The 27,504-nt window shown below is 34.5% G+C and overlaps 1 protein-coding gene across 7 annotated transcripts in view; it reads left to right on the forward strand.

The window, feature by feature from the left end:
• Positions 1 to 27,504, forward strand: part of CDC73 (cell division cycle 73) — a 259,032-nt gene that overhangs the window by 89,660 nt on the left and 141,868 nt on the right. For 3 of the 7 annotated variants that reach the window (XR_010412199.1, XR_010412200.1, XM_064593895.1), the window contains exons 14-15: positions 6,652 to 6,813; positions 9,841 to 9,941. Coding sequence is in view for 5 of the 7 variants with exons in the window: in XM_064593895.1 (XP_064449965.1) it covers positions 6,652 to 6,813; positions 9,841 to 9,941 (263 nt within the window). In the remaining 2 variants the exon portion in view is untranslated. Of the gene's footprint in view, positions 1 to 6,651; positions 6,814 to 9,840; positions 9,942 to 12,479; positions 14,208 to 15,695; positions 15,838 to 16,762; positions 27,297 to 27,504 lie in introns of those variants that run through there. The other 4 variants (XM_045876914.3, XM_064593896.1, XM_054507917.2 and 1 more) reach the window with 3 other exon arrangements.

Consider the following 27,504-nt stretch of genomic DNA (forward strand, 5'->3'; position numbering starts at 1 on the left):
AAGGCAGTCGCTTAACCAGCTGAGCCACCCAGGCGTCCCTATTTTCTAGATTTTGAGACCTAAAAAGGATTGTCAGAATACCTTCTTACTCTCAATGAAAATGGCAAGAGATAAAAAGACTACTCTGGTTGTTAGATGCAGAGCAGGAACTATAACCAGGTCTCCCAAAGACCAGCTTAGTTATTTTAACCTTTGATAATGGAGATTCTTAACAGACATTCAGATTAAGAAATTGGGCTTTAGGGGCGCCTGGTGGGTTATTCATTTAAAGTGCCTGACTCTTGATTTCAGCTCAGGTTGTGAGATGGAGCCTGGCATTGGGCTCTGTGCTTGGTGGAGTCCGCTTGAGGACCCACCCCACCTCACATGCGTGCTTGCACTCTGTCTGTCTCTGTCTCTCTCTTTCTCTAAAATAAATAAATTTTACAAAAAGAAATTGGGTTTTATTCTGGAGCAAAATACTCTTCTGCAATATTCAGGGCCTTATATTCACTGTTAATTATAGTAACAATATTTTGTAATTTGGTCTAACATTGAAAATTCTTGTTAAGTATTTTTAGTGGTAATTAGGAAAATATTTTCAGGGCGCCTGGGTGGCTCAGTTGGTTAAGCGACTGCCTTCGGCTCAGGTCATGATCCTGGAGTCCCAGGATTGAGTCCCGCATCGGGCTCTCTGCTCGGCAGGGAGTCTGCTTCGTCCTCTGACCCTATCCCCTCTCATGTGTTCTCTCTCTCTCATTCTCTCTCTCTCAAATGGATAAATAAAATATTTAGAAAAAAAAAAAAAAAAGGAAAATATTTTCAGTCAGTAACATAATTAATATCCAAAAAAAGAATGTGAATGCTCTGCCTTCTTTCTCAGTAAATAACAATTACAATTCTTGAAGAAAGAAAACAATAGCAACCTGACCTCCAAAAAAGAAAATCCTACTGCTTCTACAATAACTTATGACTAAAAATGAGATACAAAATGAATTATAAAACTTGATTTCAGGTTTTACCAAATGCAGAATTGAATTTAAGTACCTTATGACTTAAATAGCTTTATAAAAAAAATGTATGTAATGTGGCACAAATATATCTATAGAGTATTTTTCTTTAGTACTTTTGAATGAAATTTTCACTGAGCTTTTTTCCATTACCAGTTGGGAAAGAAGGACTTCTTATGTTTTATATTTCATTAGGCTTTTATTGTTTAGTGTTCTTACAGTGTTATGAATTACTCAAGTAATTCCTCAAGTCATCTACAATTGGGTGAATAAGAAATATGATCATTTTGGCCTTCCTTGAAATTTGAATATGTAACTGAAACTGTGTCAGACCCATGCAAAAAAATGGATTTCATTAACTGCTTTAAAATTTTTGTTAGTTTTTGTTGGAGCATTCATGTGTCTGCTTTCCACCTTCTAATGAGTATACAGGAGTAGTTTTTTCATTGTTTATATTCTGTGAAGTATGATATGCATCTATATTTTTGTTTTTGTTTTGTGATGGCTTCTGTGTTTTACAGTCTGACACCCAGTTGGAATTCACAGTTCCAACTAAATTGTGAATTCATTAGAGAAAAGGGCTTGTTACTTTATTGTTATTTGTACCTCCATTGTTGAAAACAGTGTTTGCCCAGTAATGGATATTAAATAAATGTCTAGGAAACAGAAAAGGAGGGAGGAACACATTGATAATTTGGAGAATGGCAGACTTATGTACTTGGAATTCAAATTTTGGTTTTTGTGTGTGTTTGCACAAGCTGTGAATTCATTTAGTGTATTTATGTCTAATTTCAAATTCCTTCTTTGATATATGATAGTTGTATCTGTATCTGGGATTTGATTTTAGTTCCTGTGAAGTGTCATTATAGTTGGTATTGCATTTTTTGCACTAACTGTATTTGGATCAGGTGTTTAAGGCCCTTTGTAGTTCTTTGATTTTTATGATTTGTAAATTTGGTATTTCCAACTCTTAACAATTTTTAGTAATTGACAGGTATTTCTATTTTTTATAAATATACCTTAATGGTTACAGAAAATTCGCAGTAAGTTTTTGGAATGTTAAAACAAATTCTGCCTTTAGTTTTTCATTTTCCAGAACCTTTATGGTGCTCATCTGAATGTATTACAAATCTAAATCTTAAATATTATTTATAATGGAAGATAGTAAGCAATGCAAAGAAATCACAAAGTAAATTTTAGTGTTTTTCTCCTTAAGCTCACAACAGAGAAACCAAATAATTAAATACACCACATTCTTAGGATAGACTGAGCCTAATTTAAGTATAAAACACTCCCTTCATTGTTTAACACCTCATTGCAACTGACATCTCCCCTACAGTGTGAGTCAGCTGGAGGCTTCGCTATGTAATTAATGCATAATTGAAACCTCCTCCACACAATTATAGTACTGGCTGTACCCCATAGCTCATTTGGCACAGATTTTATTTGGTTTCATGTAAAATTAAGGATTTTTCAATTTTTTAGCCCGTCAATAAATAAATGAAACAGAACAAAACCTACCATAACCTCTAACATCCCTAAATAACAAAATTAAGGTTATATTATGAAAGTATTAATAAATACATTTTACATATAATTATAAATGTGATCTTTTTTTTTTTTTTAAAGATTTTATTTATTTTTTTGACAGAGAGAGACATAGCGAGAGCAGGAACACAAGCAGGGGGCGTGGGAGAGGGAAAAGCAGGCTTCCCACAGAGCAGGGAGCCCGATGTGGGACTGATCATGACCTGAGCCGAAGGCAGACGCTTAACGACTGAGCCACCCACGCGCCCTATAAATGTGATCTTGAGAGAAGTTTTAGTAGGACTGTAAGTTTATTGAAATAAAATGATTGGATGGCACTCATGATTCTGGCCATGATGATAGAGGACAGAGTTCCAGAAGAGAGATTGCATGGAGAGAGTGCTTCGAATATATCTAGAGGGTAGGGTTCCCCTCACATTTAGTCAAATACTACTGAGCACATTCATTCAGGTAGAGAAAACTACCTGAGGCCTGGGGAAGAAGAAGGCAGAACATTTACTGGAGTTTACTCTGGACCATGAATAGTTTGTTCCCAACAGCCACAGTTAGTGCAAAAGGATTCAACCACTTTGGAAAACAAATACAGTTTCTTTTTTTCTTTTCTCGTTGCTTTTAAGATACTGTTGCACTACATTCTAGCTTCCTGTATTGGTTCATAGGTCACCTGTTAGTGTGATAATCAGTCCTATGAAGGAAATCTGCTTTACCTGGTTATTTTAAAGACCATTTTAAATTTGTTTATCTGTTCAACGTAGATGTAGATTTCTTATATATCCCACTTTAGGATTCATTAGAATTAAGTGTATGAATTTGTGTTTTTTGTCAGTTCTGAGTCCTGGCCCTTTACCTGTGTATCCCTCCCGCCCCTTTTCTCTTCTGTTTCTGGGACTTTTTCAATTTTAGTGGTTCTCTGTAGTTCTTTTTCAGATCTTTGATCTTTTTAAAAGTATTTTTTTCTCCTGTCCATATTTGCAATCTTGTTTTATAAGCTTTGATCTTTGATAATTGCATTATTAGAAGTCCTTAGTTATCTTTTTCTTTTGACAGTAGTTTCTTTCATGGTGCCTCTCATTTCCTTGTGTGTTTAGTTTAGTACATTTAATGTTTTTCATTGTCTTATTTACTGTTCATTTTCCTTGGAATTTAAAATGAAGGTGGGGGAGGGGTAATCCAGAAAAGGTTTACATTTGTGTTTGCTAAGTACCTGGGAGCATTGCCAATATTACATCACTTTAAATTAAATTCTCAGTTTGAGGTTTTTAAACATGCATTGTTGCTTTTTCTTTTCTCTACTTTCCAAATTCTAACTTCTTTTATTTAGGAAAAAGGAAAACTATATTTTTAACCTGGGAAATGTTCATAAACTTGCTCTGTTTTTAAAATAACATAAAGTCTGTAATCTATTTAGCTATATCATTTATTTGAATTTTATTCTTTGACAATACTAATAAAATTATTTCAGTAGAACTGTACTTGTTTAAATAGTAATTACTTTAGTCATATCATCACCCACACTCCTTTACTCATGGAATGTAGAGTGGAATAAATAGTTGCAAATATTGGATAAGTCAGTGGACATCATAATATTTCTCCAAATCACATATATTCATCCATCACATCAGTTGTGCAATTCTGGTTATATTTGTTAGAACATCTTTAGTTGTAAATGATAAATACCAACTCAAAGTAGCTTTATAAAAAAATACTTTATTGACTTAACATGACTGAACAGTCCTGGCTTCTGACAGCTAGACTTAGTGCTAAAATGATATAATCAGGAGTTGGTCTCTCCATCTCTCAGGTTCTCCCTTTTCAGGGTCAAAGAGGATTATCAAAAACTCCAGGTTACTGATCACAGTAGAAAGATAGTGCCTGGTTCCCAATAATTCCAGCAAAAATTCCAGGTTTAAGTCTCATTGGCCTGGCTTGGATAATGTGTTTATTATTGTGGTCAGGGTGCTTAATTCTTGCCTCAAATTCAAGTGAGGGCCAATTTACAATTCTGAGATTTGATTTTCCTTGCGGTTGCTAGGGTGTTAATAAGGGCTAGGGGTGGGGTACAGGAAAAAGAGTGGGCAGTGGGTTTATTTCTAGCTTACCATTATATTGAATTTAATCCCTGAGAATCCAACCTTTGTGAAAGAAGGAATTTATGTTAGATTCCCTCCCTTGAGCAGAATTTAGGCTTTATTTCTTACTCCAGGATCCCAGGGAAATACAGTAAAAAAAAAAAAAAAGGCTTAAGTTTAATTAGTTTGCTAGTACCTTCCATGAATAGAGAAATCTACATTGTTATTCGAACTTTAAGTTTAGGAGAGTAGGATAGAAGATCGATCCTTATGTTACTACATGAGATCAAGGCTGAAAAACATTTTGAAAAACAGCTGCATTTTACTACAGTGAAGGCTACTATTCTAAAGACCTAGATATATTCAGAAATTAAAATACTAGAGCATTTAAAAATTACAGGATGATAGTTAAAGTACCATGTTAATGACTCTGAATTTAGTAAAACATCAACAAATATGTGAACATGCAAATGCTATGTAACTCATTTCTTAATGTATTAGAAGTGAATTAGGTGTTTAATAGACTTATTTTAAAAGTTGGATATTATAGATCACTCATTTGTACGTATATAATAATTCATTAAAGATTGTAAGTAATTTTGCATAAGTAATTTTATACTTTTACAACATTTAAAATTTCAAAAGCTAGAAAAGAGTGAGATGCAGTATTATATTTAAGAATGTAAACATTTTAATCCCATCTAGATATAGACTGAGATAAAGCATCTTTCTCTTGGCAGTGAGACCACTTTGTATCTGGAATGTAAGCTTCAAGGGGGCAGTGACTTTTTTTTTTTTTTTTTACAACTATGTATATTGTATAACTTAGCACAATGTATCACTGTTCACTTGATACATTTTTGTTGTTTTATATGAAAACTGTTTCCAACAATGCATGTCTGTTAATTTTAAAGTGTTTAATTATTCAGTGTTAGTATTACATTTGGCATTTTCTAAGTGGACTTGATTAATAAATAACCAAAATCAATAGGTAGTAAAATGATTATCTGGTGGAGGTTTTTAAATGATACGGAAATCTTAACTTTTCCATCAGATTTGCCATGGATATGAAAACAGCTCAGAAATGAAGTACAGTTTATCACAATCACCATCTACTAAAAACTTTCATGAGTACAAGACTAGTATTACCAGTGATGAATTCAGCATGTGATATTGAAATTTTTCAAAGGACTCTACCAAGTGCAAGCTCTCATGCATCCCGTCCATTCCATTTATCTGTCTTAAACTTTAGAAGCTGAATGAGTCTCAATGTAATGACTGCATTGCCCCCATTTAATTGGTAGTGCCAGACCATAGCTGATAAAATATGCTAATAGAGTGTGTATTAGGAGTATGCATATTTTTAAAAGACCATTTTGAAATGCTTTGTGAATACCAACAATCTAGAGCTGGCAACAGCTCTGCAGATTGCTAAATTATTTTTGAGAATATCTGTTGTTAGTACAGTGGAGAATTGAATCCCATGGTAGAGTTGGTAATTTACTAAATAACTAGCAGTATTTATACTAAGACAGTTGGCATATACTTATTTAATTCCTCCTTTAAAATTTGCAAAGCAACCCTGAAATTGGATAGCATTTTCCTAATTTTGCTAAGTCATAATCCATGAAAAGGGGTGTTTTGTGATGCTCTTAGGCTAAGTCACCTATCTGGGGAAAAGCTCCATCATCTTCATGTCAAGTGACCTTTTGATTTATAATAAAATTTCCTTCTACTAGCATTGGAAAAATCAAGGATTAGTATGGTCTTTTATGTAACTTTGGAAAATGTTAAGTGCTAGATGAATTAATAAAAATTGTATGTGTGTGAGAGAGACACAGACATAAACACCAACTTACGGCCTGTGTGAGCTGAGTACTGTCATGGAAAGGAGAGATTATACTCCACACATTGTGATCTGTACATGCAGAGCAGGTTCATTAAAAAAAAAGAAAAAGTTTGCTTTAAAACTTTCAGTATAATTTATTTTCCCATTTGTATCACATTGAAACATTTGACCTTTTCTCATCTCTGTTTTTTCAAAGATTTGTCCCATCAGATGAAAAGAAGAAACAAGGCTGCCAACGAGAAAATGAAACTTTAATACAGAGAAGAAAAGATCAGATGCAACCAGGAGGCACTGCGATTAGTGTCACAGTCCCTTACAGAGTAGTAGACCAGCCCCTTAAGCTTATGCCTCAAGACTGGTAAGATGATCTGTACTTTTATGTAGTCATTGAATTTTTTTTGTATAATTAAAAACTATCAGATTTTGTCATGAGTTCTAAATAGAAACTATCCCTGAAAACCATGTTAGTGTCTCAGTTGGTCATTAATAATGTTCACATTGGATAGCTAAACTTTATTTTACTTATAAGAAACACTTAACTTCAGGGGCACCTGGGTGGCTCACTTGGTTAAGCATCTGACTTTGGCTCAGGTTATGATCTCAGGGTCCTGGAATTGGGTCGTTGTCAGGCTCCCTGTTCAGTGAGGAGTGGCTTGCCCCTCTGCCCCTCCCCCGCTGCTCGTGTGTGCTCGCTGTCTCTCAAATTAAATCTTTTTTAAAAAAAAAACAACAAAAACACTAACTTCTGGAAAACTTAGTAAAAACTCTTTCCACTGTTTATTTGTTCTGGATCAGCCTTTAGAGCAAAATTTCCAAATAGACTAATTTAGTTTTGAGAGCTATAGTTTTAGATTTTTGATTTGGAGAATTCACGTTTTTGGGTAAGAAATGATAAATGAAAGAATTGTTACTTTTATTGTAGGGAATAATTTAATAAAAAGAATAACATTACTCCTCTGGTTTAACTCTTTGATTACATTAAAGTGTCCTTTAATAAAATATTAAGTGGGCTATTTATAACAAAGTGCCTATAAATGCAGATTCATGAATTATCTTAAATTATTTTATTAATCTAAGCTGGAATAAAAATACAGAGTCTGAGAATGCATCTCTGTGACATAGAGAATACAACACATTGATGAATTACCTGGTTTACCTTTGAAGTACTCATTAGTCTTCCCACATTAGAAAGTCAGGGCATTGAGAATATAAGTATGTTAAAAATTTATTATACGAAGTAAGATGAGAATTTCGGATACCAAGTTTAAAAATTCTAGGAAGAAGGAGAGTTACACCATTTGTTTTATATGTTTGTGGTTACTTGCAGAAAAAATACGGTGTATACAGGTTCTGTCACCATGCTACAAAACACTGCTTGTATGTATCAGCTAGGTCCCTAGTCATTGATGTCATAACCTAGGAATAATATTTTCCTTACCTTTTTTCTTTCTTTCTCTGTTAATTGTCCTTTTAAGAATTCACTGAGATTAGTATTTATATTATCCTGCTTACCTCTTAACCCTGTGAAACCCAGTAGGATCTAGGTGATACCTCTCCAGCAAATTTCCTTTAGTTTGGCAGGTACTTTGGGCTTTCAGCTATTGTATGGTACAAGCTATGTCATCAAATTAAGAGACCATTTAATAGTGTGCTCCGTTACCAAAGATAGTTTTGGCACTATGGGATATATATCCTATGCAAGGAGGAAATTTTTTATTTAAGATTTAATGTTAGCCTTAGAGATTTTTTAGTAGATTAAGAATTTTAAGCTGTGGTTTTTCACAGTAACTTGAATTGTTGCTGTAGGTCTTTTACTTGAATAGAAGGTAACCCTGGTTTAATGCTCTGTTGGCTGTATAGTCTTCATCTAATGCAGTGGTGATCAGAGTATGATTTGCAAACCTCTGGGCATTCCTAAGACCATTTCAGGGAATTGTAAGGTTAAAACTATTTCCATTATAGTACTGAGATGGCTGTTCTCAGGATTTATCAGTTCTCCCATAGGAACAGTAGCGTAACCAGTGCACAGGAGTAATCATTCCCTCCCTTTCTCCTTCTCACTCCTCTTCTTACCTCCATTTCTCTTCTGACTAATGGACTGACCATACACTTATATTTCCTCATCTGTAAAATGGGGGTAATAATAGTAGTCACCTCGCTGAATTGTTTGGAAGATTCAGTGTGTTAACATATGTACAGTGTGAGGTGCTTGGAACAGCCCTGGCACAGAGTGAATGCTCATAGTACATCTTAATTAATGTTAACTATTATTGTTTATATTATGGTTTTGTTCCCACTTTAGTTCTAGACTTAAACTGTTTATGGCCTTTGTACTTATTATAATTTCTCAATTTAATTAAATATTTTGTGAACTAATGAAAAATATGAGGGCATAGAGAAAGATTTGTTCTTTTTAGGAAAACAGAGTTGAGTGGTTGGAAAGACAAGTTGCTTTATTTTGTATTTTTTATTTTTTAAAGATTTTATTTGACAGAGAGAGGGAACACAAGCAGGGGGAGTGGGAGAGGGAGAGCCAGGCCTCCCACCAAGCAGGAAGCCCAATGCGGGGCTCGATCCCAGGACCCTAGGACCATGACCCGAGCCGAAGGCAGATGCTCAACGACTGAGCCACTCAGGCGCCCCGACAAGTTGCTTTAAAAAAACACTAATGGGGTGCCTGGGTGGCTCAGTTAAGTGTCCAACTCTTTATCTCAGCTCAGGTCTTGATCTCAGAGTTGTGAGTTCAAGTCCCAGGTTGGGCTCCACGTTGGGCGTGGGGCCTACTTAGAAAAGAAAAGAAAATGCTAATAGAATTTAGGGTGAGTGAAATGTAAACAATTGGAAAAATTAAAGTTTGATGGTTTTTCTACCCAAGATTACTTTCCAAATAATCAGAACTCAGAAATAAGGCCTTGGGGCTTTATAAAATAAAATGATTGGTGAATTACTATAATTTATAATGTTTTTAATTAGAGTAAAGCATTTCAGATGTATTTGAATTTTAGATGATTTTCTTTTAAAACCAACTTTTTCAATTAATAGATCAAATCTTGTTCCCTATCACATTGGAAAAGTGGGCCCTTATTCTAGGAGAAGGGCAGATTAAAGGTTAAAAAGATTGCATATAAGGATTGTGTGTGTAATTATGTTTAAAAGGCTTAGGTGCAAAAACAGATGCATGGAAAGTTTAGCAATCATTAGTGTGCTCTAATGATAACATTATAACAAAGAGTTATGTAATTTGCCTCACAGATTTGTTGACAGTAGATTATATCACATGGGCAGTTGAGTCCTTTCCTTAAGAATTTACAGTAATCAAATTTCATATTTGAGGTATTGTCTCAACCCTGGAGCTCTAACCACCCTGCCCCTTTTCTCTTTATAGGGATCGGGTTGTAGCAGTTTTTGTGCAAGGTCCTGCATGGCAGTTCAAAGGTTGGCCATGGCTTTTGCCTGATGGATCACCAGTTGACATATTTGCTAAAAGTAAGATTCTCTTTATTATTTAGTGCTTATCCAATATAGAAATGGTCTTGCTTTAAGAGAAAGCCATTTATGGCTCTTCATATATGATGTGTATATCAAAGGATTCCATTAACATATGCTAATTTTTAAGCACCTGTGAAATATTTTTAAAGTCTTTTTTTGAACATTAATATTTTTTTGTGTACTTATATCTAAAAGTGAATTATCTCCCATTCCCTACATTAGGTCACTTAAAAAGCATTAATATTGTTGCACATCCACAGATTTTTATTAAAACTGATGGCCAGTTTTTAAATGGGTTGACTTCCGCTGAACAGTAATGTGTAGCTAGGACTTAAAGTACCATGTGACCTTTACCAGCTATTTCCATTGTCTAGAATGATTGTAGCATGTTTGGCTTTTTCTTTTCACTGAAGTCTAAGTTCAAGTATTCTGTTCTTCAGAGAATCCTTCTCTGGCGAGCCTGGAAATAGCCATTACTTCCTTCCAGTTACTCTTTAAGCTCTTTTATTTTCATGATAGTACTTACATGTTTGATGTTATCTTATTTATACCTTTACTGTAAGTCTTCCCTGGCTATAAGGCCAAGTTCCTTGGTGGGAGGAGCCTTTTCTGCCTTGTTTACCCTTGAATTGTCATCACAGAAGAGTGCCTGGCTAGGGGAAGCATTCAGTAGATATCTGTTAAATGAATATTTCATGTGGCTGAGATCTTTTGGTGTATTGGTATAGTGAGATACACTAAACGTAGATTAATTTACTCTGGTTTTTGCAGTAGAGATATTCCAATTATTATTTAATTCGAGTACCCAATTAAGTTAGTAACTGTAGTAAAATTGTTTTTTTAAAAAACATTCTTAGGAAACAAGTATGTTTATTAGAAATGACAACTTCAGTTATTATGAATATAGATTGTGCTACTGTAAAATACAGCCTTTTTTTTTTTTTTAAAGCAACCTCAGCTTTGTTAGTGGTTACCACCATTCTTCCAAGATGGAAACTGCCCAAGCTTGGAAGTTTTAATCCTTTATTCTCTACTTTCATTCATTTTAGACAATGATTCTAATATTACTAATATTGTGATAGATTTCTGTTATTTCTGAAACTTGAATAATGCACAGGGTTGATAAATAGAAAGTTAAAGATATAGAGTGAATGGGAATTTTAATGAAAGTGAAATGTCCGTGAACACGAATGTTTTACCTACTTGCTTGCCTTTTTGAATAGTGTTGCAAAAAAAAAAAAAAAATGATTATAATGTCTTCAAGATGTAAATGCTGCCTAAATTTTATACAGAATGTAATGATGTTGTAATTTCTTTTGGTCAGATTGTTAGTCTTCTGAAATTTAGATAAGAAGAGACTTTTTTATACAGTTACCAATTATGATTTTCTTCCATAAATTATTTCTTTTCAGTCTTCCTTCTTTAAGCTCTTGCTTCTATCAGCATTTAAAATGAAAGTACTCTTCTTGCCCCTTCCATCTTAAAACTCTTTCTCTTGACCTCAACTCTAGCTCCTCTTTTGAATTGTCTCTACTAACTCATTTTCTATTCAGTTCTCAATTAGCTGTTTGGCTCTCTTGCTCTTCACTAAACTATTCTCACCAAACTTACCAGTGACTCAGATATTAGATACTTTTGACATCCTTATCAGAATTTGATTCTCTTCATTCATTTCTTCCTTTTTAAAATGTTCCTTTCCAAGGGCTTGTTACTCTTTCTCAGATTCTCTAGCTACTTTTCCTCTGGCTTTCCGCTACCTCTTTGTCTAGTTTCTCTTCTCCTTTATTATAGATAACTCTCTCAAGGAGATCTGGTAGTTTTCAATTACCATCTAAAATCCTCCCCTTATTCTAAGTGAAGTCTCTTTATATTCTGGGTCTATATATCTCACTAATTACGAGAGAACTCCTCTGAGAGGTCCTGTTGGTACATCAGACTCAGCCTGTTCCAAATGGAATTGTCTTGTACTCTTCCTCATTCTCACACTGTTTCTTTTTCTCAGTTAGTTTCTTTTGTAATTTTCCTAAGCCACAAATTTAGGAATATATTACCTTTTAGCTCTTATTTGGTCTCCTTGCTTTTTACTCTGCCATTTCTAGGTTTTCACCCTTTCCCCCATAACACACATAGAAAATAGTAACATCTATATAGCATGGGAGAAAACTGAGCATCTGTATGGGCCCTGGTAAAAACTTATATTTTCTTCATATTGCATAATAGAATACAGAATTTTAGAGAAGGTATTAAGTATTGATTTGTAAAAAAATGCTAGTTACCAATGAGAAAATTTTTTCATGAGTATCTATATTATGTTGCCCGTTTGTCACCTGACATGCCATCATTGTACCTACTAAATATTATTCAAGAGCATTGTCTCTTTTTTTTTTTTTTACTTCTTTGTTCCTGTAAAATAATGACGAGATTCATGCAGTTTGCAAAAAATGAACAATTCTGAATCGTGTGAAGTATTTTGCTTTAGTATTCATTGTGCTACCAGATAGATGACTGGCTTGCTTTTTGTTTTTGTTTTTAAAGATTTTATTTATTTATTCATGAGAGACAGAGAGAGAGAGAGAAGCAGAGGGAGAAGCAGGCTTCCAAGGAGCAGGGAGCCCGATGTGGGACTCAATCCCAGGACCCTGGGATCATGACCTGAGCCGAAGGCAGACACTTAACCATCTGAAACACCCAGGCGCCCCAGATAACTGGCTTTCTTATAAAAGAAGTTCGTTTGTTCTATTTTTTGCTGAGGATTAAAAACTAAAAGTCTTTTTTTGAATAAGAAAGATGTTTTATAGTAATGTCTTGGTGTAAGTTTGCTTGCCACCTATCCTTCATGCTAATAAAATATATTGTATGATTAGAGAAACCTTATGCTTTCTCATTTGTGATTTAAACTTTTTGGACTCTCACGTTTCACCTTTTTTTTAAGATTTTTTATTTTATTTTATTAGAGTACAAGCAGGGGGAGCGGCAGGTAGAAGTAGAGGGAGAAGCAGGCTCCCCGCTCAGCAGGGAGCCCAACGTGGGGCTCAATCCCAGGACCCTGGAATCATGACCTGGACCAAAGGCAGCCGCTTAACCGACTGAGCCACCCAGACGCCCCTCACGTTTCACCTTAAATTTTAAAAGTTGTCTATTCTGGTGGAAAAATAAATACTACTTAAACTAAATCTATTGAAATTAAGGAGTGGGGGACTGTAGGCTTTTATAGCTTTAGATAAATTTTTTTAAAATATAACTAATATATTTTTCAGAATGAGGGGTACCTGGGTGGTGCAGTTGGTTAAGGGTCTGCATTTGGCTCAGGTCATTTTCCTAGAGTCCCAAGATTGAGCCCTGCGTCGAGCTCCTTGGTCAGCGGGGAGTCTCCTTGTCCCTGTCCCTCTGCCTCCTCCTTGGCTTGTGTGCTCGTGCTCTCTCTCTCTCAAATAAATAAATAAAGTCTTCAAAAAAGAATGATTTAGGGGCGCATGGGTGGCTCAGTCCGTTCGTTGAGCATCTGACTCTTAATTTCGGCTCAGGTCATGATCTCAGAGTCATGAGATTGAGCCCTGCATCGTGCTCATCACTCAGCAGGGAGTCTGCTTGAGATTCTCTCTCTCCCTCTGCCCTTCCATCCATTCTCTAAATAAATAGATAGATAAATAGATAAATATTTTTTAAAAGAATGATTTAAAGCACATCATATTGAGAAAATTAGAAGTGAAACGTAGTAAGGAAAACAGGAAGTATTGAAATGTTGACTTTAATTTAAAAATTTTAAAAATTAAAATTTTTTATACAGATAAATATTTTGAAAATGGGTTTTCTCAAACTATAATATATAGCCCTTCTAATGATTCAGTTTAAATTTATTAAATTGAATTAAATTCAAAATGAATAATGTGTCTGATGAGGGGACCTTTTAATTATATAAAAGCATAATAATTCTGAAGTAATGTTTATATGTTTCTTTTTGTGGGCACAAATGATTCATTTTGAATTTCCATCAAGAATTATACTTTGGGGGCACCTGGGCGGCTCAGTCAGTTAAGCATCTGCCTTCAGCTCAGGTCATGATCCTGGGTGTCTGGGATCGAGCCCTGCATCGACCTCTCTGCTCAGAGGGGAGTCTGCTTCTTCATCTCCCTCTGCCTGCCACTCTGCCTACTTGTGATCTCTCTTACTCTCTCTGTCAAATAAATAAACTCTTAAAAAAAAAAAAGAATTATACTTCATTCGATTCATTATTAACATCGAAAGCCAGTAGGCCAGCCAGCAGTATGGAACAAGCAGTCCATAAAGTAGCTATCAAAAAAATTAACAAAGTCAATCAGAAGACCTCTAATACTAGATGATAATGATAGTAACAGTTATATCTTATATGCTAGAAAAAAAGTAAATTGAAAGAAAAGCTAAACATCTTACATGTGTACATGTAAAACAAAAACTTCACAGATGGTAAATTGATTGCAAAATAAACTAGCCAGGTTGATTCAACTGGGTGATCAGAGAGAGAGAAAGATTGAAAGTAATACTTTTTGGTCCATTTGTTAACCTTTTGCAATATACTGTATTTAAGAGGTTTTGCCCTAGTCTTTTATTTGCCCAAAACCCAGAATTAACTGTTAAAAATGAAAACCGGATAATTTCACCTTCTTACTCTAAACTTTCTAGTGGCTTACTATCATATTTGGAATAAATTCGTATTTTTTACCATAGCCAAATTCTACGTATAGGACATTGCCTACAAAAGAAGTTATACTTGTTTATAGAGTGTGCCAAGCTTGCTTTCATTTCAGAACCTTTTTACTAGCTGTTCCGTCTGCCTGAAATCCTCTTATGGATCTTTGCTAGACTCACTTTTTATATCATTTAATTATCTACTTCTAGGTAACCTTCTCACAAGGCTTTCCAAATTTTTCTTTTTCCCTTTTCATCATTTCTTACCAAGTTCCGTTAGTTCTTACTCCCTAATTATTTCTTGAATCTTTTTCTTGCCAGGAATATATCTTCTCCCAGTTGAGCAAATCTCTTCTCTAGATTACTGAATTGTATCAGTAGTCACTGCTAAACACTTTGCAGTGATTCTCCCTATCTCTTAGATAAAAGTCCAAACCCCTTACTATGGCCTACATGGCCAACATTGTTCTGAATCTGTGGTCTTACCTTTTACCCATTTTTTACATTACTTTGTATGATGCAGTTCCACTAAATTTCTTTAGTTCCTAGATGAAACCATTTTCTCTTTGAGCATGTTCTTGGCTAACTGGGTCACTTTTGTTCTGTGTTTGCCTAATTCTTACTCAAGCTTTAGATCTTAGATTAGAGATCGTTACCTATGTAAGCTTTTCTGAATTCCTTGGTCTGGGTAAGGTACTCTTATGTTTTTGTGATATACTACACCTTTATCATACTGTATTTGAATAGGTGTTTCTTCTTCTTCTTATCCTTCACCCAGAACGTATGTGTTTTATCTTACCTTATTCCTCATTTCAGTCCCAGTGGCTGCCATGTATAAACCCTCAGTAGGTATTTGTTGAATTGAATGTTTTTGAGGATGCCACAGTGCTTATTAGCATCTATTTCAAAGATCACTTTCGTTATGATGTAGCTTCATTTGGTTGAAGAAAGTTTGATTTTTTTAAAGTTTTTTGTTTGGTTTAGTTTTTTGGTTAATGTCTATATTGGATATTTTTATTCTTTTGTAAAATATTTTTATAATTTTGATTGCAGTTTGAATAAAAAATATTATTTCCCCCCATATAGTTAAAGCCTTCCATCTCAAATATGATGAAGTTCGTCTAGATCCAAACGTTCAGAAATGGGATGTAACAGTATTAGAACTCAGCTATCACAAACGTCATTTGGATAGACCAGTTTTCTTACGGTTCTGGGAAACATTGGATAGGTAATTCTGATCCTAAAATGCACTTACTTCTGCTTTATTGTAGTAATTTTCCTTTCTCCTCAGTTAGATTTTAAGTTCATTAAAGTTGTGAACATATCCCCCAGTTCCCCTTTTCGAACATTGTCTGATTTGATGATCCAGTAGATAATTAACAAATGTCTTTGTTATACTGATCTTAGAAACAGATGGAGAAAGTGTGTATACCTGGTTAGAAAGAACAGTAAACTCTGGGTCGGAAGACCTAGATTTTAATTCTCTTTTTGTGATCTGGCTCTAATGAACTGTGACCTTTCTGAACCTTGTTTTTTGTCTGTCCAAGAGGCTTGGATTAAGTGATCCCTATAGTTTTTTGTTTTGTTTTTTTTTTTTGTTTGCATCAAAAGGTCACTGACTGGATTTGTTATGGGTAGCTTGTGAAAGGAATTCAGTTTTTGAATTTATTTTAATTACTATTATAAATAGGATTCTTAAAGCCCTTTTACAGTAACATCAGTTTTATAATTGGAAAATTTAAGAACAGCATATGATCATAATACCACTAAATTTATTCTTGTTGAGGTGCTCTTTAAAATCTGTCACTTTCTTGGTGTAAGTCTCTTGCTGAATATTAAGGGTTTTCCAAAGTCAGAGGTGACTGAGGTAACCCAGTGATTCTAACTGATAATATATTAAAGAGAAACATTTATTATTCTAGCCAGAAGCTCTGAGATTATAGAATTTAATAAGAGGGATGTTTTTTCTGGCTTCAGAAGTTCTTATTCTGTATTTCCAAAGTACAGTATCAGGTTTCCAGTTTTTTAGAAAACAAAACATCCTGTACATTTTTGAATTTTAAGTTAAAATGTTAACTTATTTTTACATGTAATATTCTAAAAATCCTACAATTCCTGTAATCATTATAACCTATTATAATATTATTTTTCAGGTACATGGTAAAGCATAAATCCCACTTGAGATTCTGAATTTTACTTGGTTTCCCCTTTTTCTGGAGATCTGGATTAAGAAGCATGGATATACCTTGACCTAAAGACTGAGACTCAAGCTTTATGAATTTATCAAGAACTTACAAATGAAGAAGGTCACAAATCGATCTTTTATAAGACCTTATTTGATGCTTTATGCTTCAAAGGGATGATGCTTGTCATCCATATAAGCAAACTTTTTGGCTTACAACTATTTTTTTAATATTAGCCTTCTAGTCTGTAATGGAAATTGTATATTTTGATAGAAGTTTTTTCTCCATTGGTTAAATTAGCATTACTCAAAATTTGTTTCTTTAGAAAATAAATACAGGTTATAAACGTGTGTATATTTAGAGGTTAAAAGGCTCTTTAGGCCATCTTGCTTCTGATTTTTCATTGCTCTATAATTCCTTTTATTGAAAATACTATGTTATGAATGATATTAAATTTTAGTCTCTGGAACTTCCAAAACTAGCAAAGGGATGTGACTATTTTGAATGAATCAGAATGTCAACTGTTGTATACTATACCTATACTTATTCTTTATTTAAAAAAGAAAAATGAAAAATCAAGAACAATTCTTAAGCTTTGGTTGAACTGTTCAGCCTTTCCAAGACTTATTTACTTAAAATGAATACATTTAATGAATGTACATTCTTCTCACTGACTTTGGTGATTTTAAAACTTAGAATGATATTTCTATCTGTGCTATCTTTCCACTTGAAAAATCTCAAAACACAGATTAAAAACCTGTTAGGCTATAGTACTTTTTATTTTGGGAGCCAGAGTATGTTTGGGGGAAGGAAATGTATTAGTCCTACTGCAGTGTAACTTTAACTTTCTTTTTTTTCCTCATAAGTTCACCTTTGATTCTTACTTTATATGTATGGCATAGGATTTTGAGACTTCTGTTTCTAGGCATGTTGATCTTGGAGTTCTTATCTTCCATTATCCCTAAATATTGATAAACTCCCCCAGACACCAAAGAACACATTTGCTTAATTAAGTGTCTGAACAGAAACAAGATAAAAACACTGGTATTTTTATGTGCGTGTTCAAAATCGTATAAAATATAAAACCTATATTTTAACTTAGTAAAATATTTTACTACTTCTCTACTTTGGAGTGTTGCATCCAAGGTACAAATGAATGAGCATTTTCCTTGAGTCTTGATTTCATCTTTTATTACTTAAAAGCAACTTGGAACCTCTACTCCCTTAAAGAGTTTTTGCCATTAGGATCGTTGCTGATCTTTCATCTTGTGTCATTTTTTTCCTCTATTCGCCCCCCCCCCCCCAAGTGATTTCTCTTAGGTCAACATTTTTTTTTTTTGGTAAACATTTAGCTCCTTGTTATGCTGACATTACCTAGCCTCATTTTGAAATTTAATACTATCATAAAAATGAGAAGCACTTACTATTTATTTTTAATCACAAAAGTCCATACTAGTAGTGAATAGAAAAAATATTCATATAGAATTCACTAGGTTCTTAAGAAAAGCAGTCAGCATTTTAAATTATTAGATTGTAGGATATTTATAAGGTTTGAACAGATTCTACCCCCTTCCTTTCTTTGCATCCTCTTCTTGAAAACAAAAGAGAACTCAAATTTGTTCACTTTAGAATTTCTCAGCATATAAACTGTCTTCAAAATAAATTATGTATTGTATAAACTTTCTCCATGATGAAATCGTCGAGGACTAGAATCTGTGATATTTTAATGTAAGATTACTTGTTAAGACTACTACAAGTGGACAAGAACTACCTTTCTATAAAGATTTTTAGTATTTATACTTAATGTCATATAAGAAATTTACTTGATACAGAGTGTGGTTAAAATTGGGAACATCTACTTTAAACAGGGTTTATTTTTCTATCTTGAATTTGCCTTATGTATATTCAAAGGCTTCTGGAAATACTGTAAAGGAACATTAGGAAAAGTACAAATATGCTGTGCTATGTATTTTAAAATCAGACCCTTAGTATGTACTTATTTTCTTTTTCTTTTTTCAGTATTTCAGTCCCTTATTTAGGTCCATGTAATTAATTTAATAGCCACTAATTCCAAAAACAAATTTTTTCAGCCAATCATTATTATCTCATGACTCCCAAGTCCTACAGCAGCACCTATCACTGTGCCTTGCACATAGTAGGCATTCAGTAAATAATTTATATGCATGAATGATTTTTCAGTGTGACTGATTTATTACAAAAAGTACTTTGACTAGGTCTTAGAGTTTGAAAATACAGAATTACAGGGAATGAAGAGGTATACACAGATATTTTAATGGAAATGAGGTATGCATTAATAAACTTGACCTACCCGGAAGTTACTGTTAACTGGAGACACCCTTGTCTTGTCCCACTGGTAAAAGAAAATTCCATTTCTTTATTCATAGGACCCTCTTCTGAGTCAGGTAACATTAAGAAGCTTGTTGGTTTCAGTCATTAACTCTCAACCCTGACTGCACATTAGAATCATTTGGGGGACCATTTAAATATACTATTGCCCGATTCCTGATTCTGATTTAATTTGGGCTGAGACCTGATCATCAGTATTTTTAAAAAGTTCTCTAGGTAATTTCATGTTCAGAAAGGATTGAGAATCACTGATTTAATGTTATTGAAAACAATGCCAGTATTAAATGTTGTGTTTCCTCCTCATCTCCTTTCCTCCTCTCCTCTCCTCCCCTCTCCTTTTTTTTTTCTTTTTTCTTTTCTTTCCTTTCCTGCTTTTTTTTTTCTTTTGATGACCACCCTTTACACTAGACCATCCCCCTTATTGATAGTATTGGCCTATAGTTCCACATGACAAATTCAAGTCTTATTTATTTAATATAGGAGTATTTTGCTGTTTAATATTTAAACAATGTTTAATATATTTCATTATAAACTAGTACTACAGTCTATGATTTGTTTCCCATGTGTCCATATCTTTTACTAACTTTTTTTTAACAGCAGCATGACAACAATCCATACAGAAATAACTAGTTCATAATGAGGAAAATTTCGTAATTAATTTTTAAGGTAGAAGAAAGCAAAGTATTAATTTCTTATCTGCCATGCAGAATTAGAGTTTGCTTATGAAAGGAAAGAGGCATACTTTTTAATTGGTCTGCACAGAAAAGTAAAAGTAAATTATTCATTTAAATAAAATTCATTATCAAACATTAAAGGAAATATTTTTCCTAAATAAAAATTTTTGTGACTCCTAACAAAGTTAAAGCGATACATTCTTTTTTGGAGGGTGGGGAGGGCGTATTTAGTTGACATATTTCTTACTATATAACAATTCCATTTTATTGGTATTAACAATAGAAATGATGATAGGATATACATATGTGGCCAGAAATAAAGTGCCACTTTGTCAGATAACGATTATCTGAGTCTTAGTTGTTGAACTAATTAGTTTTTGAGACCAGCAGTGCATTTTATAAATATTATAAAAGCTAATCAAAATTAAAACATGAAAAATAAATTTAATTACATGCGCCTTAATATTACTTGACTGAATTTTTATTCACTTGGATTTGATATTCAACTGGTTACCCTAACCATAGTAAATTAACTTTATAAAAGGACAAATGACTGAATTTGACTTAACGACTGAGCCACCCAGGCGCCCCTTGAATTTGACTTAAATTAAGAACTGGATTAGGAATTTTGAAATGCTGTGTCCTATATATTCTGGCCTGTCCATTGCCACATTTGGCTGTATAGTGGTGCCAGCATGGTTTCTATATTAATATGTTGGAATAATAACTAAGGAAAAATTGAAAATGTATAATAGGTGTATAAAGAATTACATTTAGTAAATGCATAATAGGCAATAATACTTCCAGGTCATTGATCTGTTTGGGCTTATATGTATTATTTTAGGTAGTGTTTATTAGAGTATCTTGGGAGTTATAAATGTATGCCATTTAAATGAGTAAAGCTAATGAAATTTTATTGCCAAAATTCAAAAAGTGGGGTGCTACTATGTCAAATTTAAGTAAATGATGTATCTGAGAATTTTGTTTGCTACTGAATTCCCTTTCTATCCAGTTTAAGTTTACTAAAAGTTACTTAACCTCCAAGTTTGATTATAGTGCTTTATATATAATGTAGTTCATTTACATGGTATAGGCACTATAAATGATTGTTTAGCCACCAATTTGTATTCTTTCTCAAGCAAAGTGGTTCTTGAATGGAGCTTAAATTTGGGCCATGTGATCTGATAAAATGTTCGGGGTTCCTACTCCATTTCAGTGGATTTTTACATTCAAAGTTTAATTGTAAATAAAACATTTTGTAGTACTTTACTTCAACAGTCTTGGGGACATTCCCACCCCACTTCTACCCTGCTCTTCATCCCTCCAACCAAAAAATCACACTCAACCAAGAATACAGAAACTGTATTATGGGGTAGGATATGGATGATGACCGTCTTTCCATAAAAGGATTTATGAGATTTTTCAGGCATAGTATTTCTGTTTTGAAAATAAATGCAATGTGGGTTTTCACTTTGAAAACTAATGAGTTAAGTACATTTATAGTCTTCTGTTAATGAGTTAAATAACGTAGAGAATTATAGTTCTTCCTAGAAGTAACAAGCCACATGATCTATTGAGCTGAGTTTGCTTATAGTCCAGTTTACTGTCTCCTTTATTGTTTTAATAGAATTAAGAATGTATCCGGTAAATTACATCATCTTTACAGTTTGAGTACCCTGACTTTAACATTTTATAGTTTGAAAACAAGCTGTACTGCGCATATAATCAAATCATTAACAGCATCATCCTACTGGTTGTGCCAGTGATAATGTGTGACTCTTTTGCAACGGAATTCCTTTAATGAAGAATTTAATGGGCCCTACTCAAACTTAATTTCCTTTCAGTTCATAAGTGCCCACTAAATATGTGTTTTATCCTGCTCTTCTGTTCATTTGATTATCTGCTCTTAGGCAGATGAGCATTCACATAACTAAAATAGATATAGCAAGAGTTGTAGATGCTGTTGGATTTTTTTCAAGGCTCAAAGGTGCTAGTATATAACAGCACATTGCCAAATAAGCTTTTTTTCCTCTTATTTTCTAAAACACTTTCCATTTTTATTTAATCGTGTAATGATCAGGTGTTTAACATAAAAAGTAGCTCTAGAGAAGGATGTGTTGTTGAGTCTGTCATAATTATTTGTAGGTACTTTGTTACAGAATTATAGTTTATAATTAATTCATCATCCAGAGAATGTTGATTTATACTACACAACTAATGTAAATAGGGCTCAGGCTATATAAGAAAGAAGAAATCAGATTTGGTTAATCACACTTGAATATTTTTTTGGACTGTACTTGATTTACCAAGAATTTCCAAATGGATACCCATTGAGTTACACAACATTCGCTGTGATAAAATATGGTAATTTACACTCACAGAAGAACTGCGTTCATGGAGTATACCATGTTAAAAATGTAAATATGGTAATGGCATCAATTTCTCTTTAAAATTGTTAAATAATATAAATATGTCTTTCTTTAAAATGGAATAGTTTGAAATTTTATCAAGTTGGTGTGTGTAATGGTTGGGGAAGATCAAATGAGCTTGTTCATGGCTTATTCGATTATTTTAGCCCAATTGGGCATCACTAATGTTTATGGTCATTTTGACTGTAAAACAGTTTTAAAGTATTTGTATTCTTAGTTATGTGTTTTTATTTCATTATACACCGTTGAGTACAAAAAGGAAGTGTAAGGGTTACTGATGATGAAATAAACTGAGGGTCATTAATGTAGTTGATGTAGGAATTTGAAGAGAAAGAAGAAATTATATGGGAACTCCAACTCAGTGGGAAAAAAATGTAGAATTTGGGCAGTGTGTATCTTTTGGGGGTTTATACATAAATTTAAGTGAAACTAGGCAAACCTGTGGTATGATATTTCTCCATCAGCATTGAGTGGCTTGATTGCAGGTGTAGAGAAAGCAAATAGATTTTCAGCTTTTGATGGAAGTAAAAGCAGGCCGGGGTGGTGAAGATATTCACAAGTGATGATTATAGTACCAGAATATGGAGTCTTAGCTCTTCAAGGAATAAACAATATAAAGGAGGTTGTGGATTGTATGAAAGTGGGGCTGACCCATGAACTGAAAACGTCAGTGAAATGAAGCTAAAAGTAAATCTGAAAGAGAAGAGAGGATGGGATATATAAAATCAAGATTTCAGAGAGGTGATAGGATATTGAGGAAAAGTCAAAAACTTGTAAGTGACTGAGATAGGAGAAGAGCTCTTTGGAGTCAAAGATCTGAGACCACGGTTACTCAAGTGAGTGTTGAAATAACAGAACGACAAGAATAGGGGTGGCAGGGAAGATAGCCACAGGCTATGACTCAGGTCAATGGCAACAAGAAAATCGTAACTGGATAGCATGAGCTTTAAAGGATCCATGCTCAAAATCATTGGCTTTGTATCAAGAGATCAGTGAATGTACATTTAGATATTTTAGGATTTTTTTTAAAGGTATATAGATCATTTCAATGTCCTCCTCTAACTTCTTTTTTTTTTAAATTATGTGCATGTTCCTTTAGCACAGATTATGAGGGCTTTTATTGTACTAAGTCCTCTCTGACAGCCTTTCTACCTTCTCTGAGTCTTGTTTTCCCCAATTTGTTCCCACATCAGGCTAGTTCTTGTATTCTTTGCCTCTTCTGTAGTGCAATGATAACTGGGAGTGGATAAAATTCTTTTTTTGGAAGACCTGAGCACCACTCTGTTCTGAGGTTCCATAACATGCCCAAACTCCTAGTATGTACATCTCATTTCTGAGGGAGAACACCATGAATGGTTCCCAAAGTGGCTACAGGTACTGGAAAAAAGGAATACCTGGAAGTACTGGAGGTTGTAAAGGGTTTTTCATTGACTTTTCTATGGGCATCTTCTTATCTTCAGTTTGTTTTATTCTAGATTTTGGATGAGAATTCTTGGAATGTTGTCAGCTTTCTTTTCCTACAGTGAGGTGGGTTAGATGTTATTTTGAGCCTAATCTAAATCTTACCTGAATGTTTCTTTCTTTGGTTTCCTTGTTAACATGAGGTGGTGTGTGTCTTTTCTTGTTTGGTGGCTGATGGTTTACTGTTTTTCCTTTTTTCTCACTCCCCTACCAATTCTTTAGTTGTTAAGTGTGATGGAGCTCTGATCTCACTTTACTTCATTGTCTTCACCCAGAAATGACCTTACCTATTCTTAATGGAGGAAACAAGCCATGGAATTCTCAGTACTATATCTCAAAAACATGTGCATATAATAATCTTTCTTTCCTCCTATTACAGTGATTTAAATGTCCTGTCATCCCCTAAGGACTTGTCTATTCATATGTGTTCTCCTACAACCTCCCCCCACTATCATCAGTTTTGCCCTATTATTGTTTCTTCTCTAGTTTGTGTCTTCATCCTGTCAGCACCCTGTACTTCTCCCTTCCACCCACATTTAAACTGGGTTGCACCTTTCATCTTAAACAGGGTTCTAGGGAGGTGGCTTGAATATGAGCACCTCACTCTCAAAGATTCATGGAGTTAGAGGAAAAGAGTGCAGTCCACATGGGTGGTACTAGGAAGACTAGCTTCAGAGTCTAGCCTAGTAGTAGTAGCCTAGTAGTCTGGGCCACTGCATGGTAGGCTGTCAGTTCCTGTTTGTATGGGTCCTGGCAGCTTGCTGGTTAACACATCCTCAGCCCACAGAAGCAGAGGTAACTGGCTTGCTTGTATTGCCCGTGGGTTTATTGCCACTCAGACTGTCCCACAGTTTGACTTGTGCCAAAGGGTGAATGAGTCAGCAAAGGAAAATAGTCTAGAGAAGCCTAAAAAAAAAAAAAAAAAAAAAAATTCAGAAGTGGGTGGTGGTGAAAAAGAATTGCTGGTGGAGATGGATGACAACTTTAATTTTAAAAAAGCACATGAGGAAATTCACAGTGTGAAGTAAACTTTCTGTAAATTAAAAGCCCAACACATTAAAATGTAGTAAAAGTGGGAAGTGGCCATCTTGAGGACCAAATTAGTGGCCTGGAATTTGTGCAGTAGTAGTTCTCTCTAGAAAAGCAAAACCCAAAGACCTAGAGATTGCAGTAAAAATGAAAACACCTTTAAGAAAAGTTTAGGATATTTAACGTGAATAAGTGAAGAAAAAAGGAAACAGGCTTAAGAAAACAATTTGTAAATACTAGAGGACAGTTACACTGGTTTGAAAGGGTTCTTGCTATACATGTTCCATGTAACATCAAGGGGCATGAAAGACACCTAGGTGGACATTTCATTCAAATATTTATTGTTTACTTCATGGCAGTGATAACTGTTTTAGTTGCCAGAATTCAGGGTGAACAAAGCATTGAGCCATGCCTTCATTGAGTAGGAAGAGGTGGACAAGAAGAAGATGAATGAATGTGTCAGATGTGAATAAGTGATACAGAAAAAAATAGTGACAGTGTCGGGATAAGGTAGAGGCAAGATTTACTATTTTATATGGGTTGACATTTGAGCAGCAATTCGGAGGAAGTAAGGGAACCAACCTCATAAATATCTGGGGAGAAAGTACTCCAGAGAGCGAACAGGAAGTTTAAAAACCTTAAGGGAGTATCATAGCTGCGACTCAAAGACTGGCAAGGAGGCCCCTTGGGTAGAGCTGAGGGAGCAAGAACAGTAAGAGGTGAGCACAGAGTGGCAGCAGGAGAAAAGATTATGTGGGGCTTTGTAGACTGTTGTAAAGCACTTGGCTTTTATTCATTGGTACATATGGGAAGCCATTGGAGAGTTTTTGGGCAGAGGAGTGACCTCATGTGACTTTAGTTTCAAGAGTCACAATGTTGTTGGAAAATAGACTGAGGAGTAAAGGCAGAAGCTGGGAGACCAGCTCATTAGATATTTCAGTAATTTAGGTAAATCATTAGGGCTTGGACCAATGTGGTAATTGGTGGAGGAGTGACAAATAGATTCTGGAAATAATTTAAAAGTAGATGGATTGGGTGTGGTGTGTGATTATTAATAGAGTCAACAATCAGGTTTTTTGGTTTTGGCTTTTGCCTAAATAATTGGAGGGATGGGGTTTCTGCTTACTATGCTAGGAAAGAATTGTATAAGGGTTAGATTTGGGGATGGTAGCAGCTGAGGGAATCAGGAGTTTTGGGGAATGTTGAGTTTGAGATGCTTGTTATACATGCAGGAGGAGATACTCAAATTCTTCAATTTCAGGGTAAAGAGAGGAATTTATAGAGGAAAAAAATCAAACCTCCAAGCTTTAGAGAATGGCTACAACTAAATCTGTTTCCCAGTTGAGACCATTTATCTTGAGGCTATGCAAGGATCCAAAGAGTTTATCTCCCAAGTAACCTCAGTTGAAGAAAATGCACATTAGAACTTTTAAGAACTTCAAACAAATAAAGACCTGTATTCTGTGGTAGAGTGACTGGGAATTTTAATGTTAAGTGATAAGTATTCTTGAAGCAGGAAAGACATACTACCTGGGAAATCTCATCATTAACTTTAAGTACTAAGCTATCTCAGTAAAACCTAGAAGTGAGGCCTGAGCAGGGAGTAAAGAGGGAAAGCATCCTAAATTTCTCATCCCTGGTGAGAAAAATGATTTTATGGAAGATGAACAACACTTGTTCTTGCAACTAATCAGAGTTCTATATTTTTGACAAATAACTTTTTAATTTTTTTTAAGATTTTATTTATTTATTTGACAGAGCACAAGCAGGGGGAGTGGCAGGCAGAGGGAGAGGGAGAAGCAGGCCTCCCGCTTAGCAAGGAACCTGATGCTGGGCTTGATCCCAGGGCCCTGGGACCATGACCCGAGCTGAAGGCAGACGCTCAATGGACTGTGAGCCACCTAGGTGCCCCAACAAATAACTTTCTAAAACCCACTAAAGCACTTTGGAATATTTAGAAAAAAACAAAACATTGTATTAAGGGTTTGGAGATTTTTAAATAGGTCAGGAAATTATTTCCAAGTTGTTAAATTGTGAAGATACAGACATTTTGATAGGTATTATGTTTTCAGCTGCAAAAGCACAAAATAAAAAAATTTTTTCCAATAACCATTTTTAAAATGTTCTTTCCATAGCAGTTTTTTCCCAGCAGTAATTGCTTTCTTGTTCATTCACACTTCTGATCATCTGACATCATAGTAATTTCTAACCTTGTTATTTGGCAAAGAGCTAATTTATTTTTAAGAGAAAGGTCAACTCTGTCATTTTCTTGTTCCCACTTGCTTCCATTTTTACTGTTATCTTTAAGGTATTTTTGTTTGTTCGTTTTGTTTTGTTTTTCTCAGAGATCTCTCTATGCCACTTTTCTATTTTGTAAAGTATAAAGTGTTGTCTGTCACACTATGCTGGATGAGGGAATGAGAATTTCACTGTCGGGTCTTTTTCTTCCCTCAATTCACCTTGTACTGTATAGAGATCAAGTGAAGGCATCTGTGTCAATTCATATATTAACTATTAATAAAGCTTAATTTAACTGCAAATATATATTTTAGTGTCTTCTTCCCACACCCGACTAAATCATCTTGCATGCTCCCCACAGTGTGCATGCTGTACTTTGGAGACCAATAGCATTAAGTAAAAATGTTTTCATACAGTATTTATCAAAAAGTGTGTGGACCAGGAGCATTAGCATTCCACAGTGGGGGTGAATTGTGTGATTGTTCAAGTACAGATTCCTTGACCTCTATTTCAA

This window comes from Mirounga angustirostris, unplaced genomic scaffold, assembly GCF_029215605.1.
Source record: "Mirounga angustirostris isolate CCGP_5_RB_7025 unplaced genomic scaffold, mMirAng1.0.hap1 SCAF_6, whole genome shotgun sequence".
Taxonomy (NCBI): Eukaryota; Metazoa; Chordata; class Mammalia; order Carnivora; family Phocidae; genus Mirounga; species Mirounga angustirostris.